The sequence below is a fragment of the Dipodomys merriami genome, unplaced genomic scaffold (genome assembly GCF_024711535.1).
Source record: "Dipodomys merriami isolate MVZ:Mamm:240054 unplaced genomic scaffold, mDipMer1.0.p SCAF_62, whole genome shotgun sequence".
Lineage (NCBI taxonomy): Eukaryota > Metazoa > Chordata > Mammalia > Rodentia > Heteromyidae > Dipodomys > Dipodomys merriami.
In genome coordinates, this window is record NW_027206202.1 from 6,233,336 (window position 1) to 6,253,714 (window position 20,379).

The window sequence follows — 20,379 nt, forward strand, 5'->3', positions numbered from 1 at the left end:
GGATCTCCATTTGAAGCGAGCTTGGGCAGACAGACATGACACACTCTTATATCCAATTAGTCACCAAAAAGCCAGAAGTGGTAGAGTACCAACTGAGACAGAGTGTAAGATCTTGAGTTCACACCCTGTTATGTTAGGAATAACTATGTGATTGCTAGACATTATTTTCCAAATGAAAACCAACTGATACACCTTTAAAAAAAAAAAAGACTGAGAGGGGGGAGGGGGGGCTGGGAAAGTGGCTCAGTGGTAGAGTGCTTGCCTTGCATGCATGAGGCCCTGGGTTCGATTCCTCAGCACCACATAAGCAGAAAAAGCTGGAAGTGGCGCTGTGGCTCAAGTGGTAGAGCACTATCCTTGAGCTGAAGAGCTGAGGGAGAGCGCCCAGGCCCAGAGATCAGGCCCCACGACCAGCAAAAAAACAAGACTGGGGGGCTGGGAAGGTAGCTCAGTGGTAGAGCGCTTGCCTTGCATGCATGAGGCCCTGGGTTCGATTCCTCAGCACCACATAAGCAGAAAGAAAAAAGCTGGAAGTGGCGCCGTGGCCCAAGTGGTAGAGCGCTAGCTTTGAGCTGAAGAGCTGAGGGACAGCGCCCAGGCCCAGAGTTCAGGCTCACGACCAGACCCCCCCCAAAAAAATAAAAAATAAAAAAGACTGAATTCTGTGGACTTGCAGGTACTGAATAATTTAATTTGATATATGTAATGATGTATTATTGGTTGAGAAAACTTTTCTGAGTTCGAGCCCCTTTCCTGCTTGAATATTCTGTTCCCACTTTAAAGATAAAAGGTCTAAAATAAACACTTTACTTTTACAATTACCCTACACTTGAAAATTCCTAATCTTCCCTGGCCAAGTCCAAAATCAGTGTCAGTCATAACACTCTTTTCATCTTGGGCTGAACGCTATCTAAGATTCAAAGATCAATAAATCACATCCTGTGTTTTCAAGGAAATTTAAAAATATCTATACTAGAAAACAGGGCAAGTAATGTATAACATCACTAGCATGAAACAGTGAAGAATTCTGCAAGGTGAAAAGTCACTTTAGTTGGGGACTAAATGGTTTTGATGAAGATTGCAATTCAATACTCTAGGAAGGCTGATAGCTTGCTGGTAAAACAGAGATGGGAAGGAGGGAGGGGCAGGGCATTCCAGGGTGAGAATAAACATTAGCAGATTCTGAGAGGGGGACAGAGATTGTATTTAGGCAAGCGTAACAAAGAGGTCCTGGACTGCTGATTGACACAGGAAAGATGGATCTTCTGCATGCTTTTTTTTTTTTTTTCCTTTGAGGGGGAAGAGGCATGAGAGTTTCTGTACAAGTACAAGCCACAGTTATGGACCAGGATCAGCTGAGACTTTGGTCGTCACTTAACTCTTCTGTATCTCTGTAGTACTAACAGCAACTATACAGGGATGCTGTAGGGTTAAATTATTTAACATCTGGAAAGTGTCTAGTATGTATCTGTCACAAAATAATACTATGTATTTAACCTATCCATTTAGCAACAATGTAGAGAAATGCATGGGAATGCATGGGAATGGCAGTCTCCCTCCTTTCTGGACCTTTCCACCTATCACTCCACCTTCAACGGCAAGTACTGCCCATCACTGTCACATTATTTAAGTACTACTAAATGTATCACCTTGGCAACTTCAAACTCCACCTCCGACCAACTACCTAGTCTATTTTATCTTCCTAGAGAACAGGTCCATCAATGATTTAAAAAATCAAGATTATCATTCGCTTAAATAGAACCTTTGTGAATATTCATTATAGACCACAAATACTTCAACAGCATTTGCTAAGACTGTAAGGGATGCAGTTCAGGGGCTTAGGGAACGTTAAGATATATTTATGGTACAATAAACATTTTATAAAAATGATGATACTTGGGGTAGTGACTAATGCCTATAATCCCAATTTCTGAGGAGATGGAGATGAAAAGAATTTCAGTTCAAGGCCAGCCTGGGCAAAATAGATCCCATCTCAACAACCAAATAAACACTGAATGATAGGCATGATAGATTATGTCTGTAATCCCAATTATTCAGGTGGCCTAAGTAGGAGGATCATAGCCCTGGCCTCCCAGGTATTTGCATTTTTCTTTTTCTTTTCCTTCTTTCCTTCTTTCCTTCCTTCCTTCCTTCCTTCTTGCTTGCTTTTTTTGCCAGTCCTAGGGCTTGAACTCAAGGCCTGACCACAATCCCTGAGCTTCTTTTGCTCAAGGCTAGCACTCTATCACTTGAACCACAGCACCACTTCTGCCTTTTTCTGTTTATGTGGTATTGAGGAATCACACCCAGGGCTTCATGCATGTTAGGTAAGCACTCTACCACTGAGCCACATTCCCAGCCTCACCTCCCAGGTTTAAAAAAAAAAAGTTCAAGACCCTATCAAAAAATAACTAAAGAAAAAAGGACTGGGAGCATGGTTTAAGTGCCTTTGTAAGATAGTGAACTGGTCAGAACTGATCTGAATGGGACTTGTCTGTTTTTAAAAAGAATTTGTATCATCATAGTTTAATGTAGACACACTAATATTCCAGGTAAACAATTGGAGAACTGGTGACATTTTACTCTTCTGTTTTCCTACTTGACTCATTCAACTGCATTTTTCTTTACTCCTCTTTAGTCCTAAGTATCATGGGATGTGGTCCCTGATTGAACAGATCTATATTAAAAGTCAACAGCTGTCTTTTGCTCAATATACACAATGGCAAGTGTCAAAATGCCAAATGTGACATTTTATTTATAGTAGGACTAGTATAAAGAGACACATTAAAAAGTGTAGACTTTTTATAATTAACAAAACCAATGACAGGCTGGGAATGTGGCTTAATGGTAGAGTATGTGAGGCCCTGGATTCGATTCCTCAGTACCACATATACAGAAAAAGCCAGAAGTCGCTCAAGTGGTAGAAAACTAGCCTTGAAGCTCAGGGACAGTGCCCAGGCCCTGGGCAGGCAAAACAAAAGAAAACAAAACAAAACAACAACAACAAAAAAACCACCCAGCAACAAAACAATGAATTAAAGCACTGATTCAAAGCTGTGTAGGTTACTTCAAAACTGAACTGGAGTATCACACTGGAACTTCATGTCAGCAGACTGTGCATGCTGGCTGGGACATTCACACAAACACGTGCATATCATTGGTAGCAAGACCCAAACCCACATGTCCTTTACTATCAACTTTGAGAGATTATATTCTATTCTCTCCATGCAATTTACAGTCAGTGAGAACACAAGCCACAGTGTATCTAGGTACATTATTGGAGCATGACTGTTGTCTGTCTGGGTACATCTACATCAGTCTATGGTCAGAAGATGAAATAAACACCACTCCTGCACTAGTGGCACTGGGGCACTGGTGGCTCACACCTGTAATCCTACTCTGGAGGCTGAGATCTGAGGATCATGGTTCAAAACCAGCCAGGGCAGGAAAGCCTATAAAACTTTTTATCTCTAATTAACCACCAGAAAATCAGAAGTGGAGTTATGACTCAAAGTAGTAGAGCACTAGCTTTGAACAAAAGAAAGCTCAGGGACAGTACCTGAGTTCAAACCTTATAACCAACAAAAAGAAAAGAAAAGAGAAAGAAAGGAGAGAGGGAGAGAGGGAAAGAGGGAGGAAGGAGAGAGAGAGAGAGAGAGAGAGAGAGAGAGAGAGAGAGAGAGAGAGAGAGGGGAGAGAGAGAGAGAGAGAGAGAGAGAGAGAGAGAGAAAGAGAGAAAGAGAGAGAGAATCACTCCTAACCTGGCATTATTAAGTGGAACAGGTTTTATAGGTTTTATATTTATCAAACTTTTTTAAGAGCTGGCTGCTTAGGTGCATGAGAAATTCCAGAAAGTACTAAAATTAAGTAGGCAGCTTCAGAATTTGAAAATAAAATATTTGGACAACCAAAAAGAAATGTCCTCCTTACATAAATGATCACCAGCAGGAAACACTATAAATATGAAAGTAACCCTATACACTGAGGCTGATCTCTGGAGTTGGTAGGAGAGGGTATGAAATAATATCAGTTTGCAAGTAATTATCCATTCAGGTTGCTTAAGCTCTTATTTATAATTCAACAATTGCAATTTCAGAATCAGCAACATTTCATTAGGTATCCAAATTTCCCCTACAATATTATAAAAATAGGGTGGAGATGTAGCAACCATGAAGCACTAAAAGAAATTTAATGCCATAAACTATCTTTCAGTTATGCTGTTTGCAATGTTTCTATAAAGAACGAACTTATCTCTGCCGAATGTGGTAAGTGCATGCCTGTAATCCCAGGACTTTCAGGGGGGCAAAGAGGAGGAAAGCGGGTGAGGCAGGAAGATCCAGCTGTGAGGGAAGCCTGACTACATACATGTCTGAATAAAACCAAAGAGGAGAGGAGAGGAAAGCAGAGAAGGAAAGGGATGGGAGGAAAAAATACTTGTCTCAGACATTTCACACTTACTTTCAGACCCTAAGATAAAATAATAATGAACTCAGCACTCCAACAGTATTCTAAAGCTTTAACTGTCGTTTTATAACTGTTGTTTTATACTAAAAGAGTTTTAATCAGGCCTAAATAATGTAATTCTTATTACTAAAAAGCACTCAACTGCAGCCTGTGGAAGATCAATGTCATGGTTACCAGTGATACCATAAACTAGATGTTGGTTTGCCCCAAACCTGTGTGCTCTTTGCATCACGCTTGGCTGCCTTTCACTTAGAAAACCTCTTCAATCTGTTCCATAAACATAAACCCAATGCACTCCTTAGGTCTGGTAGTTACATGTGTCCCATTAAGTTATATTACCACTACAACTGACTGTGCACTCTCTCTGCCCAGATTGGACCCAGCTGGGTTTCAGGAATATTCAACTACAGACTCACCATGTTGCCTTAAATCTCTTTTCAAACAAGGCAGGGTGTAAGTGAATAAATAATGCAGACAATACAAAAGAGAAACACCGAAAAATGCAATGTTTTGTTTTTTTGTAATAGTACTAATATGATTATTAAATAGTAATTATAATTAACATTAATGTATTTACTGTGCACATACATGTTAATTTTTCATATACTATATCTGATTACCTCACAAACATCTTTAAGGTAAGTATGCCATCTCTATTTTACAGCTGAGAATTTAGGTTATATGCTTCAAATCTACTACAAAGAGAATCCAAAAATTCTATCTAGATAGGTCTGACTTCAAATCCTCCTGAACCATTTACTACTGAAAACTCTTTTTTTTTTTCTTCCAGTCATGGGGCTTGAACTCTGGGCCTGGGCGCTATCCCTGCGCTCTTCAGCACAAGGCAAGCACTCTACCACTTGAGCCACAGCACCACCTCCGGTTTTCTAGTAGTTTATTGGAGATAAGAGTCTCATGGACTTTCCTGCCCGGGCTGGCTTTGAACCTTGATCCTCAGATCTCAGCTTCCTGTAGCTAGGATTACAGGCGTGAGCCTCTGGCGCCCAGCTATTGAAACTCTTAATATGAACCAGTACTTCTTAGGAGAGAGCTAAGAAAACAACAGTTTTGGGCTGGGAAGGTGGCTCAGTGGTAGAGCACTTGCCTTGCATGCATGAGGCCCTGGGTTCAACTCCTCAGCACCACATAAGCAGGAAAAAAAAAAGTCGGAAGTGGCACTGTGGCTCAAGTGGTAGAATGCTAGCCTTGAGCTAAAGAGCTGATGACAGCGCCCAGGCCCAGAGTTCAGGCCCACGACTGGACCCAAAAAAGAAAAAAAAAGAAAAAAGTTTCCAGACACACTAAGCTAAAAAGAAAAGGACTCGTGTACATGTGCATTATCATGCCAATTTTTTAAAAACTGGTTCTTATTATTTGGTCTGCTGAGATAAATACTGATAATGTAACATTATGATGATGATGATGATGATGATGATGATGATGATGCCAGTCCTGAGGCTTGAACTCAGGGCCTGGGCACTGTCCCTGAGCCTCGTGCTCAGGGCTAGCATTCTGCCACTGGAGCTGCAGTGCCACTTCCAGCTTTTTCTGAGTAGTTTATTAGAGATAAGAGTTTCACAGACTTTTCTGCCCTGGGCAGCTTTGAACCGGGATCCTTAGACCTCAGCCTCTGGAGTAGCTAGGATTACAGGCATGAACCACTGGCTCCCAGTTAATACAACAAAAAAAAAAAAATCAAATCAAGTTATTCAGATAAGATTTGTGGTTAGAGGTCAGTCAACACAGGCAAAAGTTAGTAACATCCTATCCCAAAAACAAGCTGGGATAGCTGGGCACTAGTTGGTCACGCCTGTAATCCTAGCTACTCAGGAGGCTGAGATCTGAAGATTGTGGTTCAAAGTCATCCTAGGCAGGAAAGTCCATAATACTCTTTTTTTTTTTTTTTCTTTTTTTGTCCATCGTGGGGCCTGAACTCTGGGCCTGGGCGCTGTCCCTCAGCTCTTCAGCTGTAGACTAGCGCTCTACCACTTGAGCCTCAGCCCCACTTCTGGCTTTTTCTGCTTATGTGGTGCTGAGGAATCGAACCGAGGGCCTCATGCATGCAAGGCAATCACTCTACCACTGAGCCACCTTCCCAGCCCCTCCATAATACTCTTATCCAACTAACCACCAGAAAACCAGAAGCTATGGCTCAAAGAGGTAGAGCGCTGGGCTTAAGCAAAAGAGTTCAGAGACTGAGCCCAAGCCCTGAGTTCTTACTCACAACTGACCAAAAAGAAAAAAAGAAACAAAACAAAAAATCCAAGCTGGGAGATAGAGGTTAAAGGATCACAGTCTGAGGATAATACCAGAATAAAGCACAAGATACTATCTATCTGAAAAGCTAAAAGCAAAAGGACTAGGGCAGTGGGCTCAAGTGGTAGAGCCCTTGCCTACCAGGCATGAGTCCGAGTTCAACCAGTACTTCCAAATAAACAGTCTTTGTACCACTGTACTATTATGGAGTTTTAGTCTTAGGGGAAAAAAAATTTAGTAGTTCAAAAGTCCAGTAAGAAAAAAAAAAGTCCAGTAAGTAGTTGGGTGCAGGTGGCTCATGCCTGTAACCCTACTCAGGAGGCTGAGCTCTGAGGATCTCGGTTCAAAGCCAGCCCAGGCAGGAAAGTCCATGAGACTCTTATCTCCAATTAACCACCAGAAAGCCAGAAGTGACACTATGGCTCCAGTGACAGAGTGCCAGCCTTCAGCTGAAGAGCACAGGGACAGTGCCCAGGCCCAGAGTTCAAGACCCATGACTGACCAAAAAAAAAAAAAGTCTAGTAAGTGAATACATAAAATGCAGTCTGTTCACATGAGGGAATATTATTCAGCAGTACAAATACATGCCATCCTATGGAGGACCTTTATAAACATTATGCTGAGAAAGAAACCAGTGGCAACACTGTATTTTCTTTTTATACTATCTAGAGCAGGCAAATTTAGAACAGGCAAACCTACAGATAGAAAGATCAGTTGATGCCTAGGCCCAGACGGTTGGGTGTAATGGCTAACACATGTGAAGCTGCTTTGTGGAGTAATAAAAATATTCTAAAATTGATTGTCACAAAGGTAGTATACTACTCTGTGAATATACTAAAACCCATTAGATTGTATATACTTTAAAGGGGTGAATTTTATGGTATGTAAATTATAAGCTAATAAAGACATTAAGAATTGTACTAGAAAAAGGCTCAAAAAGCCAATGAAGAAATTTTATTGATGCTTTCTAAATTAGAGAACACAATGCCAACATTTCTGCTCTCTTAGGAATCAAATTCCGTCCTTTACAAGTCTACCCCCAGTGATTAACATCTCCAAGTTCTAGGCCACTTGGTTCTTTTAACAACTGATGTTAAGAACTCCTTCCTGCCAAAGGGCCTTTGTGATCGCAGCCTGGACAAAGGGTTTTGAAGTTAATAACTTCCCAGTATGTAATAGATGAGTCTGCTTGGCCAGCTGTAATTTTACTGTCTTAAACCAAGCATCTCCAGTTTGCAGGCCAGGCTCTACGTGAGTTTTAGATCACTATGAGTCAGCTAGGAGACACCAGACACTTACATGAGGTTGACTTCCTGTGGACAGGCCAGAAGGAAGCAGAATCCCATCCCAATGCCACACCTTTGGGCCCTCCCCTCCCCTCCCCGAGCCTGCCCATCTTCAGACTTGATTGAAAGCTCTTCCTCAAAAAGGGTCAGACATCTGGATATAAACAGTTATGTCTTTCTCTCTATTCCTAATTTTTCTCTCTCTGAGAGACTGTGGGATGGCAGGGTAATACTTTCAGCTTACCTGTGCTTCCCACTGACTTTCTCCTTTCAGGAGCGACTTCATTTGGCTGGCAGTTTAGGAAAAAATAATGGGCATCATCAGTCCAACCTCTTGCTTGTGGGAGCACTGAGCTCCCCTATCTTTCACACTGGATGCCTTACAGGCACAGGTGCCCTAGTTCTACTTGAGACTGAAGAGTAAAGTCTGGTCAATTTTGAGGTGCATTAAGAGGAAGCTGCTGTTCCCAAATATGTTATGTTCTTTAAGAACCTCCTTATATAATAAAGTACTATTTATAAAATACTATTTTAGCCTCTAATTATTTCCCCTCCTCAAATAATTCAAAATAGAAACAGGGATGAAGCCAGGCATGGTAGTGGATGGCTATAATCCTAGTACTCAGGCAGAGGCAGAAAGATTGCATTTGAAGTCAACCTGGCCCTTCTTTAGCTCCCTAAACTGAAGGATGGATGAGGGCTTTTCAGACCCCTTTAAACACTAACATCCTATCTAAACAACTTAAAGCAGAAAGAAGAATAAAAATATTTTTAGACATTGGGCACCTATAATCCTAGCTACTCAGGAGGCTGAGATTTAAGGACTGTGGTTCAAAGCCAGCCCAGGAAGGAAAGTTTGTGAGACTCTTAAATTAACCACCAGAAATCTGGAAGTGGCACTACGGCTCAAAGTGGTACAGCACTAGCCTTGAGTGAAAAAACTCAGGGACAGCACCCAGTTCCTGAGTTCAAACCCAGGATTAACAAACAAAAAAATAAAAAATTAAAAAAAAAATTTCATTCAGGAATGAATAATTAAAACTAAATATTTTGATTAGCCATAAAAGAGAAACTCTTTTATGTACTTGAAAAAGGGTTTTGGAAAACATCTAGAAATCTTCATTAAAAACACTGGGCAGCTGGATGCCAGGGGCTCATGCCTCTAATTCTAGCCACTCTGGAGGCTGAAATCTGAGGATAGCAGTTCAAAGCCAGCCCAGGCAAGAAAATCTGTGAGACTCTTACCTCCAATTAACCACCAGAAAATCAAAGTGGTGCTGTGGCTCAAGTGGTAGAGTGCTAGCATTGAGCTGAAGAGCTGAGGGACAGCACCCAGGCCCAGAGTTCAAGACCCATGACTGACAGACAAAACAAAACAAAACAAAAAACCACTGGTCAAACCTTTCTAGGTTGACCTAACCCTAAAGCGTCCCTGAAATCTTGGCCATAAAAAGATGGGAGGTACTTCAGTAAAAAGCCTGTAGATCAGAAGCAGCTTTCTTAACTGTTGATCTTACTAAAACGAACCCATATAATTTTTTTCATGAGGGATGAGTAAAGATTGACAGTGGGATGAAGAAATTTACATGCAGTGGCTAGTACCAGTGGCTCATCCCTATAATCCTGGCTATTCAGGAGACTGAGATCTGGAGGAGCAAAGTTTGAAGCCAGCTTTGACAGAAAAGCCTGTAAGATTCCATCTCCAAATAATCAGCAAAAAGTCAGGATGGAAGTCTGAATCAAATAGTAGAGAATACCATTTGAGGGGCTGGGAAGGTGGCTCAGTGGTAGAGTGCTTGCCTTGCATGCATGAGGCCCTGGGTTCGACTCCTGAGCACCACATAAGCAAAAAGAGAATACCATTTGAGCAAGCAAGCTGTTGTGTGAGACCCTGAGTTCAAGTTCCAGTACCAACCAAAAGGAAGGAAGGAATGAAGGAAAGAAGGAAGGAAAGGAGAAAGGGAGGGAGGGAAGGGAAGAGAGAGGAAAGGAAGATCAAATCATATCACTTTAAGATGGAAATCTGAAGCTCCTTTCTGGCAAAATTCCAACCACTGAAGAATTTAAACTTTATTCAAGATAAAATTACGCATAAGTAAGGTATAAGAAGTAGATCAATGAAGTTCTATTTTATTCAATGCTGGCAATCAAATAAATTTGCATGTGCTAAGCAAGAGCCCTACCGCTGAGATACACCCCCAAGCCCAGAAAAGTTTTCTTGAAGTGAGCCTTTGCCTCTGCCATATTGGAAATGGTGCCAACTGCTGAAATTTGGGGGAAAACATTGCTTGACTATTCTGTATCAGCCAAATATAAAAAGCCAAAGCAACCAAATCAAGCAATGAAAGTCAAGTGCTTCAAAGCCTACACAGCACTACATAAAATGAAAGACAGCGCTACTGGTAGCAAGCTCTGGTACCCAGCAGAAATGTGACCTCAACACAGAAGAGTTAAGTACTTCTGCCACTGTACTTTAATTCTGACATTATTCTGTCCTCCATAGTTTTAGTTGCAGTAATAGAAATGGTTAAGAGTCATTATTTTCCTCTACGTACTTTCTCCATGTATATAATAGCTTTTAGTTCCATTATATCTGCAAAAGTTGGGCATAATCCACAAGCTCCTACAAGAGTGCAATGGATGGCATCACACAAAGGTGAGAAGATAATAAATAGACTTTGTATTTGCACCAAAACAACAGATATGAACAAGTCTGCCAATTCAAATAGGGTCCACCATATAGTCTATCTGTTCTAACTGTAGGAAGCTATTCTATTCAGGCTTTGTGGTTTGACATTTCAGTGCTTTCCAGTAGAAGCTGAGGCCAATGAGATTAGAGCAGAGAGACTGAAGAGACACAATATTGAAGGGATGGAGAAAGTGCAAAGCCACCAGGGAAGACATTTATTTAACTTATTCTAAGCCCATGGGTGCCATTCTCGATGTTTTCTGATTTCTAAAAACATCTAATAAAGACCTGTCATTCTCATAATAATAGCAAGGTCAGGCTTTCATGGCAAAACTTGGGATTCTGACATTGGGCTTATACGCCAGGACAGCAATGACGACTCACTACGTGCTCAAGGCACCATTCTAAATGTTTCCCATGGAGTAACTCGGTCATTACCATAATGCACTGTGGTGACCATTGTTATCACCCCTAATTTTCAGTGGAGAAAACAAGACACACAGAGAGGCAAAGGAATTTGTGCCAATGTCAAAGTTACCATGTGACAAAGGTTGGATTTGAATGCCAAAACTTTCCTGCATTTCACTGCTATGGTTTTTGTTTTGTGCTGGTCTATGGATTTTTTGGTTTTGTTTTGTGTTGCATTTTGTGTGGGTCCTGGAACTTGAACTGAGGACCTGGATGCTATGCTATCCCTGGGCTTCTTTCTTTTTCTTTCTTTCTTTCTTTCTTTCTTTCTTTCTTTCTTTCTTTCTTTCTTTCTTTCTTTCTTTCTTTCTCAAGACTAACACTTTACCACTGTAGCTACCTTTTTTGAGTGGTTAATTCGAGATAAGAGTGTCACAGACATTCCTGCCTGGGCTGGCTTTGAACTCGATCCTCAGATCTCAGCCTCCTAAGTAGCTAGGACAGGCATGAGGCACCAGCTCCTGATCTGAAATCCTTTTTTAAAATTGTGATAAAATGTTTACAGACTGAATATATTGCACTAAAGGGAACACATTAACTTCTTGCTTCCTGGAAAGTTTCTATTACATGAATGCTGGAATAAAGTAATTCCTGTCACCTTTGAGATCTCATTTGGACTTCTCCTAACTACTTCACTGTTTTGGAAGATGTAGCGCTACATTTCTTCTTTTAAAGCTGAAGACTGCATCTGTCTGTTCAAGTGGGGTACAACAAGCATTCAAGTGAATAGCAGACCAAATTCAAGTGCAGTCTTATGGTCTTATCCTAGCCCAAGGCACCTTTGAAAGGGTTGCGCTTTTTTGGTTTTTTTTTTTTTTGGGGGGGGGGGGTTGTTTGTTTTTTTCCCCCGGTCCTGGGGCTTAAACTCAGGGCCTGGACTCTGTCCCTAAGCCTCTCTGTGCTCAAGGCTAGTGCTCTACCACTTAAGCCACAGCGCCACTTCTGGCTTTTTCTGTTTATGTGGAATCGAACCCAGGGCTTCATGCATGCTAGGCAAGCACTCTACCACTAAGCCACATTCCCACAATCCCAAAAGGGTTGTTTTTGTTTTGATGGTGTTTTTGGTTTTTAGAAGTGCTGGAGACAGAACTCAAGGTTTAGTAGGAGCTAAGTAAATGTTCTACTAGGAGCTGTATCCCTAACTCTGTTTAACCTTAAGGGAGTCTATAAGGTAAGAAATAGAGATTCCTTTTTTTTTTTTTAAGCCAGACACTAGTGGCTCACACCTGCAATCCTAGCTACTCATGAGCCTGCAATCTGAGGAAGGTTTTAAGCCAGGCCGGCAGAAGTCTGTGAGACTCTTATCTTCAATTAACCACCAAAAAGCCACAGGTGGTGGTAGAACTCAAGAGGCAGAGCACCAGTCTTGAGAAAAAAAAACTAAAGGAGATCTCCTTGGCCCACAGTGCAAGCCCACCCACCCCCCAAAAAGAAATATTTTTGACATTTTTCCTACTGTTGCTAGGGTTAGCTATTTATCTTCTTTTTAGCCAAAGAATATTTTAACTGATAGGCAACTTGGGATAGCAAGGGAAATAAATCTTATCTCCAATACTAACTTGGGCTATATATCCACTCTCATAGTTACTCTGAGCCTTGGGGCCATAGCTTCTGGCCATTCCATATTGCTGTAGCAACTTCTTACTCTCACTCAAACCCACAAGTTGACTGCATTACAATGTTCACAGCTCCGCTGACCAGTTGCTATCTTCTTTTTGACCAAACCATCAGCTCTTTCCTGAATTCACTTACACTCTTTATCCAGCCCTAGTCATCATTACAAAGATACTCTGACTGGGCACTGATGGCTCCTGCCTAGCAAAACAGGAGGCTGAGATCTGAAGATCACAGTTCAAAGCCAGCCCATGCAGGAAAATCCATGAGCCTCTTATCTCCAATTAACCACTAGAAAGCCAGAAGTAGCTCTGTGGCTCAAGTGGTAGAACACTAACCTTGAGCTGAAGAGCTGAGGGACAGCGCTCAGGCCCAGAGTTCAAGTCCCACCACCACCAACAACAAAAAAGATACTCTGGCCGATACCCTCAATGCCTTGGCTTGCATGGACATGACAAACCCCAACCCAGATGAAAACTTTTACTGGCTTTAACATTAGTACTTTTGATGCTTCCTTATTTCCAAGGACATCTGGAAAATTCACCTACTTAGCTACACTTGTCCCAAAGCAGTTAAGCAGTACCAGAGATGGTCAACAGGACAGCTAGATCATCACACTGTGGGTTCACAAGGCTTTGATGCTACACAATCCTACTATGTTGGGTGCCTTCTGCAATGCCCAGTTTTTAGAAAAGTTTTTTTTTTTTTTTTTTCCTGTCAAACAGTGCACTGCTGACCCTCCCATGCCTATGGCAACTCACGGCTGATTACATTGCCTTCAATCCTAGCTACTTCTGAGGCTGAGTTCTGCGGATTGCAGTTCAAAGCAAATCCAGGCAAGAAAGCCCATGAGACTCTTATCTCCAATTAACTACCAAGAAAAGCCAAAATGGAGCTGTGGCTCAAGTGGAAAAGTGCTAGCCTTGAGCAAAAGAAGCTCAGGGACACAACCAAGGCCCTGAGTTCAAGCTCCAGAACTTGGGGGAGGGGATGATGGACAGAGCTTCCCCTTCTATTCCATCTTCTCAGGAATGTTATACCATCTCTTCTCCTCTCTCTCACCCCATATGTCATAGTGTCCTTGCCTGTGGACCCCGAGTGTGTCTATTCAGATTCTACCTAAAACTTATTTGCAAAGATCTCTACTGGAACAGTGAAGCTCTTTTGTTGGGTAAGTATGAAAATCCCAAAAGAACATTTCATAAAAGGAGTCATTCCCCATATAAATTAGAATAAAAACACAAGCTCTGAGCTGGACATCACACATATGATTGCCTAAGTTTTCTGGAATCACTAACCCATTCAGAAACAAAGCCTCACACTATCCCCAAAGTCTAAAGTCACCCTGACACTTTCTTTGATGCTTTACAATTTAGCTCTGCTAAATGCAATGTGCAAGAAAAGTAGCAGAATCCTTTAGTGTTATCTTAATAACCCCTAAATATGACAGCATGATTTTGTGTTACTAGGTCTACTGGGGGAGTGAAAGAAGGGAAGGAGGGAGGGAAGGAGGAGGAGGCAACAAATGTCCCAGCTCTAGTTTTTTTTTTTCCCCCCAAGAGCTAAAAATATTGCAGGATAAATAGAGAACCACAAGTAATCCTTAAGAAGTTTGCCAGCATAGTGATCCATTTTATAGCCAATTATCCATTCCCACCCCTCAGTATTCCCTTCACCTACACTGAACCTCAGTTAAAAGACACAATTCTTCCTTAATTCTGAGAAACTCTCCTGACAGCCTAGTTTACATTAATTAAAGGTTTGGTCTCACAGGTCTGGATGAGGGAGACAGGAAGAGAAGGCTAGGAAAGGATGGCCCAAGCTGGAGCCATGTCGCCCGGGTGCCCTGGCCTGGGATACTCCTCCGAAAGACACCACCTCTTTTGGGGGGGGTGAGGGAGAGAACCAACTCGCTTCCCTTTGCCTACAGCTCCACGACAGTATAGCAGGAGCTGCTGCGGAGCTGCCTGCGACTCTAATGTGTTATTTAATTTTGTAGCTACTATTAAGATCTCCACAGCGGATTTGTGTGTGTGTGTGTGTGTGTGAGATACACTGGAATGAAAGATGCTCCATAAAATCAAGTTTATTATTAGTATTATCATAGCTCCCGGGCCTAAAATAAAGCAAAATTATAACCACAGACATTCCAGAGGGAAAATCGGAAGACACGAGCATTTCCAACACTGCTAAACAGGCAGGGTTAGATAAGCCGAGGGTTCCGATTCCTCCCCCAACCCAGTAGCTCCCAGTATCAACCATCAAACTCGGCCTCCCCGGGTCGGCGCACGCCGCCCACCTCTCACCTCGCCGGGGCGGGATGGGACACCCCTGGGTCTCCCCGTTCCAGCCGCAGCCTCTCCACCTGGCTTTCTAGATCCCTCCAAATTCCCCACTTTCCTTTATAAAATCTATAAGCAAGCGGGTCCCTCCGGGGGGCCGGCTGCCCTCGTCCCCTCCCCAGGAGTCCCGGGCTCCTGTCCCCACACAGACGGGGAGGGGGTGAAAGGGAGAAATCCTGGGCCCAGATCTCCGTACTACCCGGGGGGGCGGGGGGGAGTCCCGGGCCTGGGTCTCCACATACCCCGGGGATCCCGGGCCCGGGTCTCCACACAGTCCCAAAGTCTCCGCAGAGCCCAGGGGTCCCCACACACCCCAGGGTCCCAGACCCGGGGGGTCTCCGCACAGCCCGGGAGTCCCGGGCGCGGAGATTTCCACACACCCCGGGGTCCCGGGCCCGGAGGTTTCCACACACCCCGGGGTCCCAGGCCCGGGGGTCTCCACACACCCCGGGGTCCCAGGCCCGGAGGTTTCTGCACACCCCGGGGTCCCAGGCCCGGGGGTCTCCACACACCCCGGGGTCCCAGGCCCGGGGGACTCCACACACCCCGGGGTCCCAGGCCCGGGGGTCTCCGCGCAGCCCGGGGTCCCAGGCCCGGGGGTCTCCACACACCCCGGGGTCCCAGGCCCGGGGGTCTCCGCGCAGCCCGGGGTCCCAGGCCCGGGGGTCTCCACACACCCCGGGGTCCCAGGCCCGGGGGTCTCCGCGCAGCCCGCGGCACCCAGGCCCAGGTCTCCGCACGGCCCCGCGGTCCCGGGCCCAGGGGTCTCGGCACAGCCCGGGGGTCCCGCGGACACCGCCGCCCCGAGGTCGCGCGTCCCTTCCTCCCGGGCCCGCCCCGCGCGGCCGCCGCTCACCCGCGGACTCCCCGGTGTTGATCCAGTCGGGGTTGGCGATGCTGGCGATGGCGAAGATATCGGCGGCCAGAAAGAGACATCCTGAGATGATGGTCAGTTTATCCATCTCCCCGCCCCGGCCCCCCCCACCCCCCGAGCCCCGGGCAGGCCGCGGCCTCACGCCTCCCGCCCCATGGGCCGCCGCCGGGGCCCGGAGCACCCGCGCCGCCGCCGCCGCCTCGAGCCCCCCTCAGGCCCCCGCGCGCCGCTCGCGCCCTCCGCGCGCGCCCCGGGACCAGCCGCCGCCGCCGCCGCCGCCGCCGCTGCAGCCCGCCCCGGAACTGTTTGGCCCGCCGGCAGCCTCACCCGGAAGTGAAGCTGCGGCGCCGGCGGGAGAGACCGGCGGGGCTCGGTCAGCGGCTGCTGCCCGCGGCTGCCGCGCCGTCTCCTCCAGCCGCGACGTGCCCGGCCCCTGGCCGCTCTTCCCAGTCGTCGGCGCCGTGGGGGACCGACCGCGGGTCACCCCCACGCCCCACCCCGCGGTCTGCCTCCGGGAAGGACGCTGTCTGCCCCGCGCGGCCCTGGCGCCTCGGGGCGGGTGGCGCACGCCTGTCACCCTAGCTACTCCGGAGGCTCAGAGCGGAGGATCGCGGTTCGAAGCCAGCCCTGGGCAAGACAAGTCCGTGAGACTCTCATCTCCAACTCACCACAAAAGGAACCGACGTGGAGGTGTGTGGCTCAAGTGATGGAGCACCAGCCTTGAATGAAAAAGCGCGGGGACAGCGCCCAGGTCCTGGGTTCAAGCCCCGGGACACCAGGACCGCCTCCTCACACCCCCCCCCCCCACTAATCTTTTTAGTGCTGGGCTGTAAAAGACATAGGGGTCAGAAGGGATGGAGGATGGGGATACTCAGATGGTCTTGGGAAGAGTGCATGAAGGCCGCTGGTCTGTAATCCTAGCTACTCAGGAAGCTGAGATCTGAACATCTTGGTTGGAAGCCAGCCTGAGCAAGAAAGCCTGAAAGACTCTTATCTCCAAGTAACCAGCAAAAAAGCTGAAAGTGGTGGAGCACTAGCCTTGAGCAAAAAAAAAAAGCTAAGGCATAGAGCCCAGATCCTGAGTTCAAACCTCAGTATTTGCACAAAAAGAAGAAGAAAGGCTGATGAAGAGCTGGTGCGACATTACCCCTGACCAAACAGCAAGTGCAGAGGCCATTAGGACAGGATGCAATGAAGAGATGAGTACATTCTAAGAACTACTGTGGCTGGTTGCTGGTAGCTCAAGTCTGTAATCCTAACTACTTAGGAGGCTGAGATCTGAGAGTTGCCTTTCAAAGCCTAGGCAGGGATAGTCTGTGAGACTCTCATCTTAATCACAGAAAAAAACCGAAGTGGTACTGTAGCTCAAGTGGTAGAGTGCTATTCATGAGCAAAAGGAGCTCAGGGACTGGGCTTAGGCCCAGAGTTCAAGCTCTAGGACCAGGAAGCAGGTTGAGAGAGAGAGAGGGGGAGAGAGAGAGAGAGAAAAAACCAGATAGTGAAATGAGAAGAGACAGGTCCAGATCAGCTTCAGGGCCTTAAGAGCTATGCTAAGCCTTTGGCAAGGTTTTGTTCCTAGGGCCAGAACTAAAAAGTCATAAACAAGATAGTGATGATTTTATTCAGTCTGTAAAAGCCCATAGTATAGATCAGAGCAGGAAGTAGTGAAAATGAACAGTTAAGAGGCTAAGTTGTCCATGACAAAGAATTGTGGAGAAAAAGAGTTGTGTGAACTCAGCAATGACTTATGTGTTAGGGCTTGAACAATAAATACTGAGGCAGGGTGGATCAGAGAAAATGAGGCAGGAGAAAGAGCAGCCAGGAACTGAGAGACAAACACTGTATTAGTGAGTAGCTCTATTAGAAATAAAGAAGCACTGATATTTGCTTTAAGCCTTATATTTCTCATAATACATGTTCGTTTTAAAAAGAGAGATTTTTCCCTTTGACCTTGGTTGCTTGCCTAAAATAATTAGTGTGTTCTGGAAACTGAACAAGGATATCTTAAAGACAATCTGGACAAATTAACACTTAGGAAATTTATCTACTTGGCACAAAATGTGCTTAAAAGTTTTACTCATGGGGCTGGGAAGGTGGCTCAGTGGTAGAGTGCTTGCCTTGCATGCATGAGGTCCTGGGTTTGATTCCTCAGCACCACATAAGCAGAAAAAAGCCAGAAGTGGCGCTGTGGCTCAAGCCGTAGAGTGCTAGCCTTGAACTGAAGAGCTGAGGGATAGCATCCAGGCCCAGAGTTCAAGCCCCAGGACTGGCAAAAAAAAAAAAAAATGAACCTGGAGTGTGACCAAGAAGACATGGGTTGTGTAGTATCTTTTTTTTTTAGGAGGTCCGGTCGTGGGGCCTGAACTCTGGGCCTGGGCGCTGTCCCTCAGCTCTTCAGCTCAAGGCTAGCGCTCTATCACTTGTGCCAGAGTGCCACTTCCGGCTTTTTTCTTTTTGCTTATGTGGAGCTGAGGAATCGAACCCAGGACCTCAGGCATGCAAGGCAAGCGCTCTACCACTGAGCCACCTTCCCAGCCCCTATCTTTTTAAATTATGTGTGTGTGTGTGTGTGTGTGTGTGTGTGTGTGTGCTGGTCCTGGGGCTTGAACTCAGGGTCTGTCCTCTGTCCTGAGCTTTTATTGCTCAAGGATAGTGCCCTACTACTTTGAGCCACAGCACCATTTCTGATTTTCTGGGTGTTAATTGAAGATAAGAATGTCAAGAACTTCCCTACCCAGGCTAGCTTTGAACCCTGATCCTCAGATCTCAACCTTCTGTGTAGCTGGCATTACAGGCATGAGTCACCGGTGGACAGCTAGCTATCTTTCTTTCTTTTCTTTGCTTTACTAATGAAACTTTCCTGGTCTCCACTCTGATGTGTCTTCAAATTCTTTTATATGACATCAAGAACAAGAACTTGGTATTCAAGGACCAGGCAGAGACGTCTTCCTCTCCAGAGCATCACCAGTCACTTATCTGGTGACAGTACTATTCACTGAGTTAGGATGTATGGAGAGTGTTAGGGTGGAAGGATGAACAGGAGGAAATAAGGCACTTGCATAATTCCTTAGCAGTACAGATGATGCAGCCATCTACAATTTCACTATCTAGTGGAGGCTTTCTTTTTTCCCCCCATAGCTTATGGGACTAAGTCACCATTGATCTAACTTTAGATCCATCTCTCTTTTTCCTGGGTTAGTGTTCCATGCAGCAGATGGGAGATGAAATACTCATTTTCTCCATAAGTGCCATCCGATTCATCTCTAGAAAGACCTAGAAAGGTGACATCTGTCACTATTTTTGGGATTTCTTCATGTCTACAAAACTCAGCAGGTTTCAAATTCCACCAAATCCAACATCCTTGCAGAAATATAGAGGTATCTGTGGCATGGCATAGATTTGAGGAAAGATTTGATTGCTGGTCTAAAGATTTTTCTGTCCAAACATTGATCTCTTGGGAAAAGGATTTTTTTAATTATGTAATTTATTATTTCTCTACTACAGAAATTGACACAGGATAATACCAAGGATCCAAATGTATATTATGCTGCTGGCCTACGGCCCAACTCCTTTTAGCTAGCCCCAGGACAAGTACACGTTTGCAAGTGCTGCTGGCCTGGGGGCCAAACATGGGCTGGTTCACCCAGTGTGAGCTAGCCTGGGCCAAGCACAGGCCACACCCAGGCCACCACCTGTCAGGCGTGAGCAGGCCAAGCCTGGGCCATGGCTCTGACGATCCTTGAACCCAAATGGGTAAATCACGATGAAAGATTACAAGATTCATGAACAGTCAAGACAACAAATCCAAAGGTCTACAACAATTTAGGGAAGGACCCAGTGAGAGTGAAGAAGAGATGGGGACAAAAGCAACATTAAATGACAGAATTGGCCAATGAAATAAAAGGGCAGATGCAAAAACAATCTCAAGAGGACAAAGAAATGACAAAGATGATCCTGGACTTCCAAAAAGATATGGAGAGGGGCTGGGAAGGTGGCTCAGTGGTAGAGTGCTTGTCTTGCATGCTTGAGGCCCTGGGTTTGATTCCTCAGCACCATATAAGTAAGAAAAAAAAAGCCGGAAGTGGTGCTGTAGCTCAAATGGTAGAGTGCTAGCCTTGAGCTGAAGAGCTGAGGGACAGTGCCCAGGCTCAGAGTTCAGGCCCCACGACCAGACCCCCCCCCCCCAAAAAAAAGATATGGAGATAAAAATAGAAACTCTATACAGCTCATTAAAAGATGGAATTGGCTGGGAATGTGGCTTAGTGGTAGAGTGCTTGCCTAGCATGCATGAAGCCCTCAGTTCAGTTCCTCAGTACCACATAAACAGAAAAAGCCAGAAGTGGTGCTGTGGTTCACATGGTAGAGTCCTAGCCCTGAGCTAAAGAA

At 45.2% G+C, this 20,379-nt stretch overlaps 1 protein-coding gene across 2 annotated transcripts in view; it reads right to left on the minus strand.

Moving 5' to 3' along the window:
• Positions 1-16,094, minus strand: part of Mosmo (modulator of smoothened) — a 73,926-nt gene extending 57,832 nt beyond the window's left edge. The window contains exon 1 of one of the 2 annotated variants that reach the window (XM_070004365.1): positions 15,976-16,094. In XM_070004365.1, the coding sequence (XP_069860466.1) occupies positions 15,976-16,081 (106 nt within the window). In that variant the 5' untranslated portion in view covers positions 16,082-16,094. The remainder of the gene's footprint in view (positions 1-15,975) is intronic. The other variant, XM_070004366.1, reaches the window with a different exon arrangement.
• Between the last annotated feature and the right edge of the window lie 4,285 nt (positions 16,095-20,379).